At 39.9% G+C, this 13,762-nt stretch overlaps 1 protein-coding gene across 2 annotated transcripts in view; it reads left to right on the forward strand.

Moving 5' to 3' along the window:
* The first annotated feature begins 3,058 nt into the window (after positions 1-3,058).
* Positions 3,059-13,762, forward strand: part of CYB5R4 (cytochrome b5 reductase 4) — an 83,828-nt gene continuing 73,124 nt past the window's right edge. For both annotated transcript variants that reach the window (XM_025862032.2, XM_025862041.2), the window contains exons 1-2: positions 3,059-3,271; positions 7,349-7,502. In XM_025862032.2, coding sequence (XP_025717817.1) covers positions 3,197-3,271; positions 7,349-7,502 — 229 coding nt within the window. In that variant the 5' untranslated portion in view covers positions 3,059-3,196. The remainder of the gene's footprint in view (positions 3,272-7,348; positions 7,503-13,762) is intronic.

Here is a 13,762-nt window from a genome sequence, read left to right on the forward strand (position 1 = left end):
GTTGTGTAAAGCCAGCATTATTCTCAATATCCCAATATGGTATTTCCAAATTTAGTTGCATGGGGAAACGGGAGGGACATGGGATCAAGGTTGGGGTCAGAGGAAGCCTTCCTATAGCCCTGGTGTGAGTGCATAGAAAAACTTTAAAATATTGCTTTTTGTACTCTTCTAAACTTACGTTGTTAGCTACATCTTAACTAACAGTTAAGCAAGATACTAGGTGATTTCTGCTTTTCTGGAAGGTGCATAATATTTTGTTGTCTTTATAAAACTGGGTTTCAGAATTTTTAATGTAATGGTAGGATTCATTTTCCCCCCCAAAGGAATTTGGAAATCGGAAGACAAACCGTCTGTATATTGTAAGAATAAATATATTCATAATACCTGAAGTGATCTAAATATTTATCACAAAGGGTTTCATGTGAATTTGTTTGATCCAATTTACAGCTTGGATAAAGACTTAAAATGATTAACTAGTTATTGATACTTTGGCAAGTAGACTCCCATGACACCTGAGATAATAGCATTTTTAGACTATCTAAAGGCATACATCAATTGTTAAGTATATGGAACTCTTAGCATTTGAACATTTCATGAATATAAGGATTCTGAATGTGAAAAAAATAAAGCCTATTGTGTTGTCTGCTTCTTTCAGACTATTTTGGCCAAAATCAAAGTGTTATGATTACTTATATCAAGAAGCAGAAGCTCTTCTGAAAAATTTTCCAATTCAAGCCACAATTTCATTTTATGAAGATTCTGATAGTGAAGATGATATTGAGGAGCTGATCTGTGAAAATTAACCTGATTAGTTACTTGCGATGACATTCAAAGCTTATAGGATTTAAACTTAGTGTACAAATGTATCATAATCCTTCATACTAATTTATTTGTATATAAATTATTAATAAAATGAAATATTTTGTAATTCTATAGTAGTTTGGCTTTTTTTTTTACCCCTACGCTATAATTCGGTGTTGGAATTTAAAAATAAGTGCCACTTACGGATGCCTTGATTGGACTGTAAACATTTGGGGCTTACAAAAGATACTTTTGATCTCTTCATCAAATTACAAATTTAATTTTAGTTATAATTTTGCAAATATTTAGCTAAAATTTTGCAAAGAATGACAATATTTAATTTTCAAGACTGAATCTTGTAACATCTGGTATTTCCTACTGATCTCCATTAGGTATTGGGTTGCTGATGAGTATTTTTAGATAATGATAAAAATCACCTTATGCTACCAATCACACAATATTATGTTTTTGCTAGCAGATGGTGAAAAACACTTTAAATCATTGTCCGTAATTGAGAATGGGAATTAATGCCATGGCTATCAAATTTTATGGATTTTTAATGAATGATGAATCAAGTAATAGCACTTTAATACTCCTCTGCTGCCTTTAAATCTAGTAGTAAAATAGCATTTGTGCTCAATAATTAGAGCACTTCATTGAGGGATCCCCAGAATTTAAAAAAAATGTTTAAGTGAGCACAACTTATATGGAGTCTAAAAAAGGAGAGCCAAAAGCCTAGAATTTGATCTTTTCCATTTCTGTCTAAGGGGGAGCTGAGACATTTGGCAGATATGAAACATTCTTCAACAGCATCACCTTCCTTTGTTCTGGCTCCTTGCTCCTGATATTGTCATGTACAGATTTTCTCATGGGAAGTGAAATAAGAAATTCTCAGTGATTAGTTTTTTAAAATGTAGACTTACAGAAGAATACATCACCGTTTAATGACAGAGAAAAACAGGAGCACATTGCAAGGTAGAGGTAACCTAGACTATGGTCATGAGGTTCTTCAGCTCAAATGCAGTCTCCCAATAAGCATTTTCATTGCAAATGTTTCTTAGTACCCCAGAATGATGATGGGTAGAGGTGAAGGTCAGAGATGGTTAGCTGGCTAAGAAATGCCTCTTACTTGAATGGCTACATAGATCACACACTTTTCCTTCTAATTGAAAGGATACTACAAACATTGATTTACAGGCACTTTTAAGGACAAGGCAGTTGAAACAGAGCAAGTTTAAATCATGTGTCAGAGTCGGGAAAAGTTAGTAATGGCAGGTGGACAGGGAGAGTTACTTAGAACTGTATTTCTTCTGAAAACTTTCCCTTCATTGGATTCTACACTCAGGAAGTGTGTGTTCCCCAAGGGCTATGCAAAAAACCCACCAGGTCACCAATCTGGACCTTGATCATTAGGGACTTGTTTTTAGCTGCACAGTATTTGAGCTTCTTTCAATATGTCGGAATAGTATGACGAGCCACTGCCATTTTTGGGGGTGCCTACTATTAACCAGGCATTGTACTAGGTAATTTACATATGACATCTCATTTAATTCTTACTGAAACCTAAATCCATTAGGCACAGGGGGAAAATGAGACTTTGAGATACTGAAATAACTTGTGTAAGTCTACTCATTTATTAAGTGCAGAGATGGCATTCAAACTAAACCTATCTGACAAACATAACTCTTCGTCACTACATCTGGGGATGGGCTGTATCTGTACACAATTCCCTGTAGCTTTCAGCGAAGACAAGAAGTTAGATGAGGAGGAAGAACTTGTGAGTGGGTGAATGGAGCAGGAGACTTTACTAGCTTCTTTGACTCATTCGTTTGTCATTAGCGGGGGTTCTTAAAGGTGAAGCTTCACCTCATAAGAGTGGCTGTGGTTGTTTGCATTTGACGCCTTAACTCTCTGTCAGAGAAATCAAAATGCTTTGATAGTGTTATTTTATTCCATATTTCAAGCAGTGTGAAGGTGGGGCATAACAACAGACACTTGTGTTCTGGGTTAAGAGGAGTCTAAAAGAATTTATGCTCAGATTCTGTCAGCACCAAGGCTAAGGAACAGCTTCGCTCTGTCTTTAGTCCTTCCACGGAATAGCTGTCACCTCACTGCGGTGCTGAAATTCAGGGTGCAGAGCTAACGCAGCACGCGTAACAGAATTCTGTCTGGTTCCTCCCCTGCCGGCGCTGCGTTCGTCCCGTTGGCTCCGCCCCTTCGGCCTCGACGTGCTGCGTCATGGCGCTCCTCACCCGCGGCGACCCCGGAAGTGGGTCGGGGGCTTGGCCTCTGCCCGGCCTCGGAGCCGGAGCGGGAGGTGTTACTCTGGAGGGGTAGAGCTGAGCGCTTCTGTCCGACGGCGGACCCCGGGCAGGGCCCGGGCCAGGGGTCCAGGATGCTGAACGTCCCTTCCCAGTCTTTCCCGGCCCCCAGCTCGCAGCAGCGCGTCGCCTCCGGGGGGCGTAGCAAGGTAAGTGGATGACATCGTGCGTCTTGTTCAGCTCGCCTCCCGCTGGCGTTCCGTACTACCGAACGGTCCATTCTCTCTTTTGGCCCCCTCTTCCACCTCCTGTCCTCATCTCTAGCCTTCGTTCCTCCTGCACTAGCTGGCGATCTCTTTCCCCGGCCGTTTGCAGTCCTCTCTCTCACCTACTAGCCCCCCCCCCCCCGCCCCGCCAATCCTCTTTTCCCGCGAATTAAATTGAGTTGTATATGACGGCCAGCACCGTGCTTTTGCCGTTATCATAGGTACTCAGTATTAGCTTCCTTACCTCAGTCTGTCCTCGTCTCCGGTCTTTTGTTCTGCAATTTCCGGAAGGAGTTGTGAGTGAGGTGGGTTCCCTAGGAGAAGGGAAAGGTTGGGCAGTAGCGACATTGACCGGTGACCATCCTCCAAAGGTGGGGACTCCCAGAGCTAGGGAAGATGGGGGGAGCGAGAACAAATGTCTACAGTCCTCCGGTGGGTTTACGGACACTTCTCTAAGTCATACGGCCTTTCTTCCTCTGGTACCTGTTTTATCGCACTGTCTTTTCTATTGACATCACTTGCTGACTTCGAAGCTAATATAATACTCTTTTTGTTGACCATAGTTACTGTTAGCAACAAGTGGAATACAGGTGTATTTTATATTTATAAAATTTAATAAAATTGTCTCCCGTGCAGTTATTCGTTAGTTCCTCATTCTGTAAGTTCATCTTCATGTTTTGTTCATGTTTTGTTTTTGAAACTTCCACCTACTTGGACCACTCCGCCCAACCCCCCATTTCTGGACTCTTGGGTCTTAGCATGATTTAAGATCTTCACTGACTTTTTTTTTTCTCTCTCTCCACTTAAACTTGAAGTTGACTTGAGATCAGAATTATGGGTTCAGGGATCTGTAGCTTTCACTAGCTTTTCAGAAGTCTGTAACTCCAAATATAATAGTAATAAAGCTGAGATTTATTTGGTGCTTACGGTATATATGTATGTTAGTGTTCTGAGTGCTTCATGTGTAGTGTATTAACTCATTTAATTTTTACAATAATCCCACGAAGTGGTTGCTTTTGTTATCTCTATATCACAGAAAAGAAAACTGGTTAAGAAATGTTGGTTTGGACCCTAAAAGTTTGATGTGATGTGCCTCTGGCTGTGATATTTCATTTATTGCTCCATAGCTCCATATATCATCCAGTCATCTAATCATCTGTCCCCTCCTTCTTGATGTTTGACCTTTTCTCTCCCTGAACTAAATGCTTGGCTAAATAGTCAGAAAGACTCTCTGAATTAAAATATAAGAGTTGCTGGCCTTCTGTACTAAAACTACAAACCACGTGCTCAGCATCCCTTTAAAGGAGAAAGCTCAGAGGTAAAGACAAAAGGTCCACAGGTGGTGATGGCAAAGGTGAGTCTTCGGGTCCAAACAGAGAACAAAATACGGTTATTGCACAATTCAGAGGGAAACTGAGACCTTTTCCCCCCCTTTATAAAATGAAGTAATCTTGCACGTATCAGAACCTGACTCAGGATTGTATGAAATGGGTAGAGGTTGAAAAAATAGAAGCTAGTTGGGGAGGTTATATATCATAATAGTTAAAAGCATAGACTTTTGAGTGAGAAAGACCCGGATTCTTTTCCCAACTCCCATGACTAAGTCTCTGAGTCTGTTTTCTCAGGTGTAAAAGAGAATAATAGTACCCATTTTATAGGGCCGTTCACAGGATTAAATGAGATAATGTTTCTCTTAGCACAGTCTTGGTATGTGGTAAGCACTCATGTGTTACTTGCCCTTAGACTTTTATTTGGATTCCATGGATTGTTGTGTAAAGTCCTGAGCACGGTGTCTGGTGCTGAGTATGCATTCTATATTTGATAGCTACTATTATTTTTGCTAATACTAGTAAATAAATATTTTTTGAGAACCTACCATATGCTGAAGATGTGGTCTCTGTTTCCAAGGAGTTTAGTCTAATAGGCTGCACACACTAATAAATAGTTATAAATGTGATAAGTGCTATAACTGTGTGTTATGACCACAGAGGGGTTGGGGTCAGAAAAGGCTTCTGGAGGAGATAGTGTCTGTGAGAGAGAGAGGGAGGGAATTGGGCCAGGCCAAGGAGCAGGTATTTCATAGCAATCAAGGAATTGGTTCCTATTTAGCTAAAGCGTTTAATAGGAAGGAGCAAAAATTAAAACTCAGAGCTAGTGAGGTAAACTATGACCAGATATAAAAGGCCTGGTAAACCACTCTAGGGAATTTAGAGACATTATTATAAGGTAGTGTAGTGGGCGCCCAAGTGGCTCAGTCGGTTAAGCAGCTGCCTTCGGCTCAGGTCATGATCCCAGAGTCCTGGGATCGAGTCCCACATTGGGCTCCCTGCTCAGCAGGGAGTCTGCTTCTCCCTCTCCCTCTACCCCTGCTTGTGCTCTCTCTCACTCACTCTCTCTCTCTCAAATAAATAAATAAAAATCTTAAAAAAAAAATAAGGTAGTGTGGGGAGCCATTGAAGGAGGGAGGGCCCATGGTTAGATTTGAGTTTTCAGATTATGCATTAACTACCCAGTGGATTATGGAATCCACATAAATAAGAGAGATGAATGATTTTGGTTTGGGATGGAAATGATCATATTCTCATACTTTACTTCATTTATTGGGACCAAGAGACGTAGAGAGTTTCAGGGATGGTAAGAATGGGATGATGTAATTGGTAGGAAGGAATGTGAAATTGCAGTGGTACCACAGACCTATTAACTTGGTTATTTTGGGGGTAAATGAATGACTACAATAGACAAGATTCCAGAAAGTGAGGTATATAAATATCTTAGTCTATTCAGTCTGTTATAACAGAGAACCATATACTTTATAAGGTGGATTATAAACAACAGCAATCTATTTCTCACAGTTCTGGAGGCTGGGAATTCCAAGATTAATGCACCACCGAGTTCGGTGTCTGATGAAGGCCTGATTCCTGGTTCATAGCCATTTTTCCCCACATCCTCACATGGCAGAAAGGATGAGGGAACTCTTTGAGGCCTTTTTAATGAGGGCATTAGTAGCATTCATGAAGGCTCTACCTTTATGATTTAATTACCTACCAAAGACCTTACTTCCTAATACCATCGCATTGGAGGTTAGGATTTCAACATGAATTTTGGAGGGGCACAAACATTCAGTCTGTAGCAATATATTTCTTTGAACGTGCCTTCTTTTACATTAAACATTCCTCTGGTACTATGTTACAAACTAGTTATACGAGTTTAGACAGTAGCTCAATACCTTTACCAGATCTTCTTTGCAGGGGTAGGCAGACTTTTCTGCAAAGGGCCAGATAATAAATATTTTTGGCTTTGAGGGCCACATGACAATTGAGTCTCTTCATCACCACCAGCACCACGACCTGTGAAAATGATTCTAAGCTCCAGGGTGTTACAGAAACAGGCATGGGCCGGTTTGCCAAACCCTTCCCTAGAGTGTTAGAGTTTTTTTTTTATTTTCCATATTTGAGAACTTTTGTTTCTTAGTGAATTCTTAGAAAACAGATTGCTGCCTCGTGATTTCTAATGTTTTGTGTATATTGGATATGGATATATATGGATATATATATATATATCCAGAAAATCAACTTTAGCTGGCCATTTATATTTTCTTCTATTAAATCTCTTGTGATTTTTAAGGGAAAGAACTTTTGGTCCAGGTTGGTGAGCAACTCCAACGTATTAGTGACAGAGCAGAGCCAGGACCAAAATTTGTTTTCTGCCTCCAGGTTCAATACTGTTCTTGTGTTATTAGATACCATTATGGTGAGCGTTTGTGTGACAGAATTTCTAAGCCCTACCCATAGTTCATGTATTTTATATTGTTCTATTTATAATTCTAAAACAGCAGAGATGATTTTGACAACCACCTAAATCTGTAAAAAAATAAAATTGTAGAATTGTTAGATTTGAGTTTTCTTATCTTTTTGAATGAGAATAAGAGTAGTGAGCAGCCTGCAGAGAAGCAGCAGGTGGGGCAGGAGAAGCAGCTGACTCAAAGAAGCCACATTGAATTCTTCTCTGTTCCTTTTTTAGGTCCCTCTAAAACAGGGCAGAAGTCTTATGGATTGGATTCGCCTCACCAAAAGTGGAAAGGATCTAACGGGATTAAAAGGCAGGTTAATTGAAGTAACTGAAGAAGAACTTAAAAAACACAACAAAAAAGACGATTGCTGGATATGCATAAGAGGTACGTGGTATTTATTACATACTGCAAAAAGTTTTGGCTGGGCTTTCCAGTTGTAATGTCATATGGCCTCATGGTCCTGTTATTTGGTGATATGATTCACAAGTAGATAACAAAAATATGCCTTATGCTGGACTACAAAGTATATAATTCTGAATTTCAACAGTATTTCTTTCTTAGGTAACTATTTACATAGCATACCCGCACTGTACTCCCTTAGAAAGAAAGCGAGTGTTTGCTGGGTGGTTATTCAGTAACACTCTAGTTTATATATAATCATGTCCCACCTTAGTGCCTTTTAACAGAATCGTTTTGAATGGGAGAAATTGTTCTGCCAGAAAAAATGTCTCTGAGAACCGAAAGTAAATCAGAAAGCCTGTGTTTAAGCCAAATCTTAAGTTCTGACATGAAGCAATTTTTATTATTTAATGTAAATTTCTTAGCAGTATTAATGACCTGATTTTTGTAGCCCACAGCAAATTAGAAGTGCCAAGCTAGAAATGAGTGGGTTGGAGAGAGTGAGCAGAGATACAGGAGAGTGGCTGATAAAAGCAGACCTCATGGCAATCAACAACCTCACATCTCAGAGGGGAATGAAAGCAAAAACGGCCATGGGAATGTACAATGGGCTTCCGTAGCAATGTCACTGAGCCATCCAGACCTGGTTAAATATGCCCACTATTTTTAAAGTGTCGGTTTGTTATTCATTGGTGTTACACAATTGTAATTTTATTATTATATAGTTATGGTATGTTGTCAGTTATCCTGATTACACTGTGACCTGTATGAGGGCAGAGACCATGTCATGTCAGTCATACTGTTCTGTCCTTGGTGCCTGGCACATAGACATCATCAGTATATGTTGTTTGTTGAATGAATTCACTTAACATTTTTAAGAAGTTTTGTTACTTAAAGAGCTCTGTGGTTGTTATAGTAGATTGGTGATGTGATAAATGGAAAGATAGCAGTAGACACTATTAGTTTGCTAGGGATGCCCAAACAAAATAGCGCAAACTAGGTGGCTTAAACTACAGAAAATTACTGTCCCATGATTCTGGAGGCTAAAGTCTGAGATCAAGGTGCCTTTTTCATAAGGCTGTGAAAAAGAAAAATGCCTGTGTCTCTCACCTAGCTTCTGCTGGTTTGCTACTACCAATCTTTGAAGTTGCTTGGCTTGTAGAAGCATCACCCCAGTCTGCCTTCAGCTTCACATTGCATTCTCCCTGTGTACTTGTCTGGGTCCAAATTTCCTATTTTTACAAGGACCCCAGTCATATTAGATTAAGACCCTAACCCTACTGTAGAATGACCTAATCTAATTATATCTGCATTGACCCTATATCCAAATAGGTCATGTTCTGAAGTACTGGTGGGTAGGACTTCAGCATATGAATTTGGGGGTTATGCAATTCAACCCATAACAGACACAGTTAGAGTGTGAAATTTATTTCAGTGGCAAAGGGGGTGGACTGTTCCAGCAGGTGATGACATAGCTTGTTCTGAGACAGAAGAACAGCTGCTCAACTCCCCAGAGTTTCTCAGGGAAATACAGCTGTGGATAGTACCCATAAGTTGGAATGAGGATTCTGCTAGATGCAAAAAACTCCTTTTGCCATTTTATTTTATTTATTTTTTTAAAATTTAAAAAAATGTATTTATTTGAGAGAAAGAGCGAGAGTGTGCATGCGTGTGCACGAGGAGGGAGGGGCAGAGGGAAAGGGAGAGAGACTCACCGCTGAGCTTGGAGCCTGACATGGGGTGCCATCTCATGACCCTGAGATCATGACCTGAGCTAAAATCCAGAGTCGGCCACTTAACTGACTGAGCCACCCAGGCGCCCCTCCTTTTGCCATTCTCTAGGGTTTTGAATACCCTCCTTGCTCTTTCTCCATGCTGCCCACCTGTTTTACCAGGTGTAAGTATAATGACCGCCACACTCTGCCTGAGTGTTTTCTGCTAGACTGGGTGAAGTGGAGGTCAGTATGCAGGAGAATCTCTCAGCTGGTCCAGGCTGTAGGCGTGTGAGTTCTGTTTCTATAGGCACTTCTCCAGAAAACTCACTTATGTGAACCCTTTGTGTCTTAGTTATGTTAGATAAATGAGGCATTAATATAACACAGTCACACTTCGTTATTCATTTGGTGTATTGATGGAGATAAGGGACTAGTGTGCTATGTTTCAAAAGTAATACATACACTGCTCCCTGTTATATATCTCCTATAAGGATTGAATGCATGCCACTTTTTTCTGGTAAGGTTGTCAATTTAAGGATAAATTTGTTTAAAGTCTCTGTTACTCTTTTAGTAATAAGGCTTTTTCCCCTTTGCAAAAAGTTAAGTGTCTTTTTTTTTTTTTCCTTTTTGACGAGTTCAGTTTATATTATCAAGAGCACTCAATTTAGGTGGTGCTCTTTGAGCATCCCCTCTAGTAGGAGAGGATAAATGACTGATAGTGGACACAGCTGAGTGAAGTGCCATTAGAAGCTATAAAGAAAGTGACATCAGATTGGAGGGAGGGAGACATGTGGGTTAGGAAAATCAGGGACACTCTTGTGGTAGTGATAGCTTAGAAGCTGGGGACAGGTGTTCATCAGAAAATAAGGAGGAAGTACATCAAAGTGGAGTGAAAAGCCTAACCCACAGATGCAGAAAGGCTTGAGAGACATTCTGGAGCTTAGGTTAACTGTTGGACAGTTACATAAAGAAGACTAGAAAGGTATGCTAGGTCAGATCGTAAAGGACCTTGAAAGCCAGGCAGAGAAATGTGTCCTTAATTTAGATGGCAGTATGAGCTCTAAGAGGTATATGGATGTGGGGACATTGTGATCAGAGTATGCCTTGGAAACATTAGTCTGGTGGTGGGTATAGTGAATTAAATGGGACAAAAAGCATTTAGCTCGTTACAGAAGTTCAGGTGTTCTTAGGGGAACCAGGATGTTGACAAAGACAATGGAAAGTAGGATGAATGTGAGACAAACAGATTAAACAGATTACTGGTAATTTCTGAGACAGTCATAATTTAAAGTAAGCGTGTGACTAAATGTTATTGTCTTTTTCTTATTGTTCTAATTTAAAATATAAATGATACCTTCTTAAAAGGGGAATGTATACCAAATTTAGCTTTGAATGTCAGAGATAATGTTTGGGCCCAATTTTTAATCAAAGCTGTACCATAGGGAAACATGGTATCATGGTATCATATTTTCCCCCTTGATAAAATGTTAAATTCTTCATTTGTCTAACAATTGCCCCATATTTAGATCTGTTCCAATTTCAGCTGATCGGGTTAAGGTAGACACAATTAGTTTTAGTATTTTTTTTAAAGAAATCTTAGAAAATATACACTTTGGTATGGGTTTTTATGGCTGATATTTTGGGAATTATTTTCTTTTTTTGAGTATATATCAGTATTTATGCACATGTTCAGGTGTGTTGAGTCCAGTTACATACCTAAAAATGATGGTATGAAAAGAACACTTGGCTGGCAGCAGTTCACTTAATCACCATTTTCTGTGAAGTGTGTAATTACTGTAATGCAGTAGGAGGTAATTGGAATGTTGAAGGAATTGATAGGAGTGATAATGCTTTTTTAAAAATCTTGTTGAATTTACATTAATGCAAACTTTTGTAGTTTTCTTTGTTATTGCTGTTTCTTGAGAACTAAAGGTGATTTACAAACATGTGAAACTTTGAGCAAACATCTGAATCACTCATCTGTGAAAGCTCCGTAGAGCCTAAATCAGACTTTGTTTCCCCTGTGGTATATTTTATTGTAGGATGTAGTCAGTGTGGGTAATGATATATTAAGTCATGAAATCATTTTTTGGCAGCATGGTATACAGCCTTTGATCTCAGTGAGAGTGAGGGTGAGTGTAGCCTGATACTTAGTAACAGTCATTTGAATGAATGGTATTTAGAAAAAGTTGATTACCCTCAGTAGACTGGCTGCTCTGTTAAAAAAAAAAACTGATGGGATTTGGGGCACCTGGGTGGCTCAGTCACTTACGAGTCTGAGTCTTGGTTTTGGCTCAGGTCATGATTGCAGGGTCCTGAGATTAAGACCCTGGGTTGAGCTCTGTGCTCAGAGGAAAGTCTGAGCGTGTGCCCTCTCTCTCAAACAAACAAACAAATAAATAAAATCTTAAAAGTTTATCACATTAAGTTGCTCGTAAGGGATTTAATGGATTTCATTTATAACTTAGAAATAAACATGCTTTGATTTCTCCTAATGCTGACTATCTTATACTAGTAAATTGAAGAGGCTTGCTTGAGATCACTGTAAAAGTGACTTCAAATGGGTCCGTACTTTTCGTGTTTCATTAGTATTTAGAATATCTTTGGGCGCCTGGGTGGCTCAGTCGGTTGAGTGTCCAGCTCTTGATTTCAGCTCAGGTCATGATCTCAGGATCCTGGGATCAAGCCCTGCCTCTGCTCCGTGCTGGGTATGGAACCTGCTTGGGATTCTCTCCCTCCCTTCTCCTCTGCCCCTCCCCACCGTGCACACTCTCTCTCTCTCTTAAAAAAAAAATAAAAGAGGGGCACCTGGGTGGCTTAGTCAGTTAAGCATCTGCCTTCAGCTCAGGTCATGATCCCAGAGTCCTGGGATCGAGCCCCACATCAAGCTCTCTGCTCAGCAAGGAGCCTGCTTCTTCCTCTCCCTCTGCCCCTCCCCCCACTCGTGTTCTCACTCGCTCTGCTCTCTCTCTCTCAAATAAAAAAATCTTAAAAAAAAAAGAAAATTTTGGTAAATTGAGTCTGAGAAGTAATATTTAGTCCTATGATATTTCTAGTCCAGCTTCCTAGATTTCTAGATACATTTACAGTAAACGTTTTTTAAATTTTACTTTGTAGGATGGTAGTGTAAATTTTTGTGCGTACAGTCAATCCTCATTATTCGTGAATTGCAGATTTGCCTACTCACTAAAATTGCTTTGTAACCCCAGAAATCAATACTCAACAGTGCTTTCATAGTCCTTTGCAGACATGAGCAGCGCAGGGAAAATGTGTTTGGCCCAAGCACACATTCCTACTTGAGGTTGAACAAGGCGATGCTCTGCCTTCCGATTTCTGCTCTCATACACCTACAGATGTGTCTTTCTTGAGGTCTGTTTAGTGCCATGTTTTTCATATTTTGTGCTTTTTGTTGGTGTTTTGGTTTAAAGTGGCCCCCAGGCGTAGTGCTGAAGGCTATGATGTGCCTCACAGAGAAAATATGTATGTTAGATAAGCTTTGTTCCGGCATGAGTTCAGTGCTGTTGGCTGTGAATTAAATGCTCATGAAGCAGCAATACATATTGACTAAGGTGTTTTTAAACAGAAATACACCTTAAGCACCACGGTTATGTATTGTTTGACAAAAATGTGACCAGAGGCTTACAGGAACCTAACGCTGCCTTTTCCCGAAGGAGCAATGGTTCAGTATTTGCTAATTCAGTGTTCACAGTGACTTTGGAGAACATAACTGCTGGGAGAAAAGAGAATCGACTAGGCTGTTTTTTTATTTATACTCCTGAAATAAAGTAAGTTTTATACTTTCTGGGTTAGATTCAAGTCCACCAAGAACAGAGCTGATGTTTCCAACAGTAAGCTCTTTTCTTTAGGGCCCCTTAGCTCCTTGCTTCACTTTTATTTTGAGAAACTGCAATATTATTTGTCTCTAGCAGAGAAACTTTTTTCTTCTAAGAACAGCTTTTCAAATCTGGGACTAACTTGGGGCACCTGGGTGGCTCAGTCGTTAAATGTCTTTGGCTCAGGTCATGATCCCAGGGTCCTGGGATCGAGCCCCGCATCGGGCTCCCTGCTCCGCGGGAGGCCTGCTTCTCCCTCTCACACTCCCCTCGCTTGTGTTTCCTCTTTTGCTGTCTCTCTCTCTGTCAAATAAATAAATAAAATCTTAAAAAAAAAAATTGGGGACTAACTTTTTAATTTATAATGAAATGTATTGTCATAGCTGTACAGAGTGTCACTGAACAGTAGTGTACTATTATTACAGGTAGCTCAGCTCTTCTGTACACAGTCCACTTTGTATATGGTCCTCATTACTTCTCGACAGCAGATTTCTGAACACCTCTTCTGCTATTGCTTGCTTGCTTAGGAAATACAAATCAACATTTTTTTACAGCTACATTTCCCCTTACTCATTTCTGATCTGATCTGTAGGTTTTCACATTGCCTGTTCTCCCCTATGAAATGCAGATAATCTCATCCTTGTCGATTTTATTCATTCTGTCCTGCTGACATCCAAGAAGGTTTGCTTTTACTGTC

Source organism: Callorhinus ursinus, unplaced genomic scaffold (genome assembly GCF_003265705.2).
Source record: "Callorhinus ursinus isolate GAN/ISIS: 27379988/994484 unplaced genomic scaffold, GSC_fseal_2.0 scaffold6, whole genome shotgun sequence".
Classification (NCBI taxonomy): domain Eukaryota; kingdom Metazoa; phylum Chordata; class Mammalia; order Carnivora; family Otariidae; genus Callorhinus; species Callorhinus ursinus.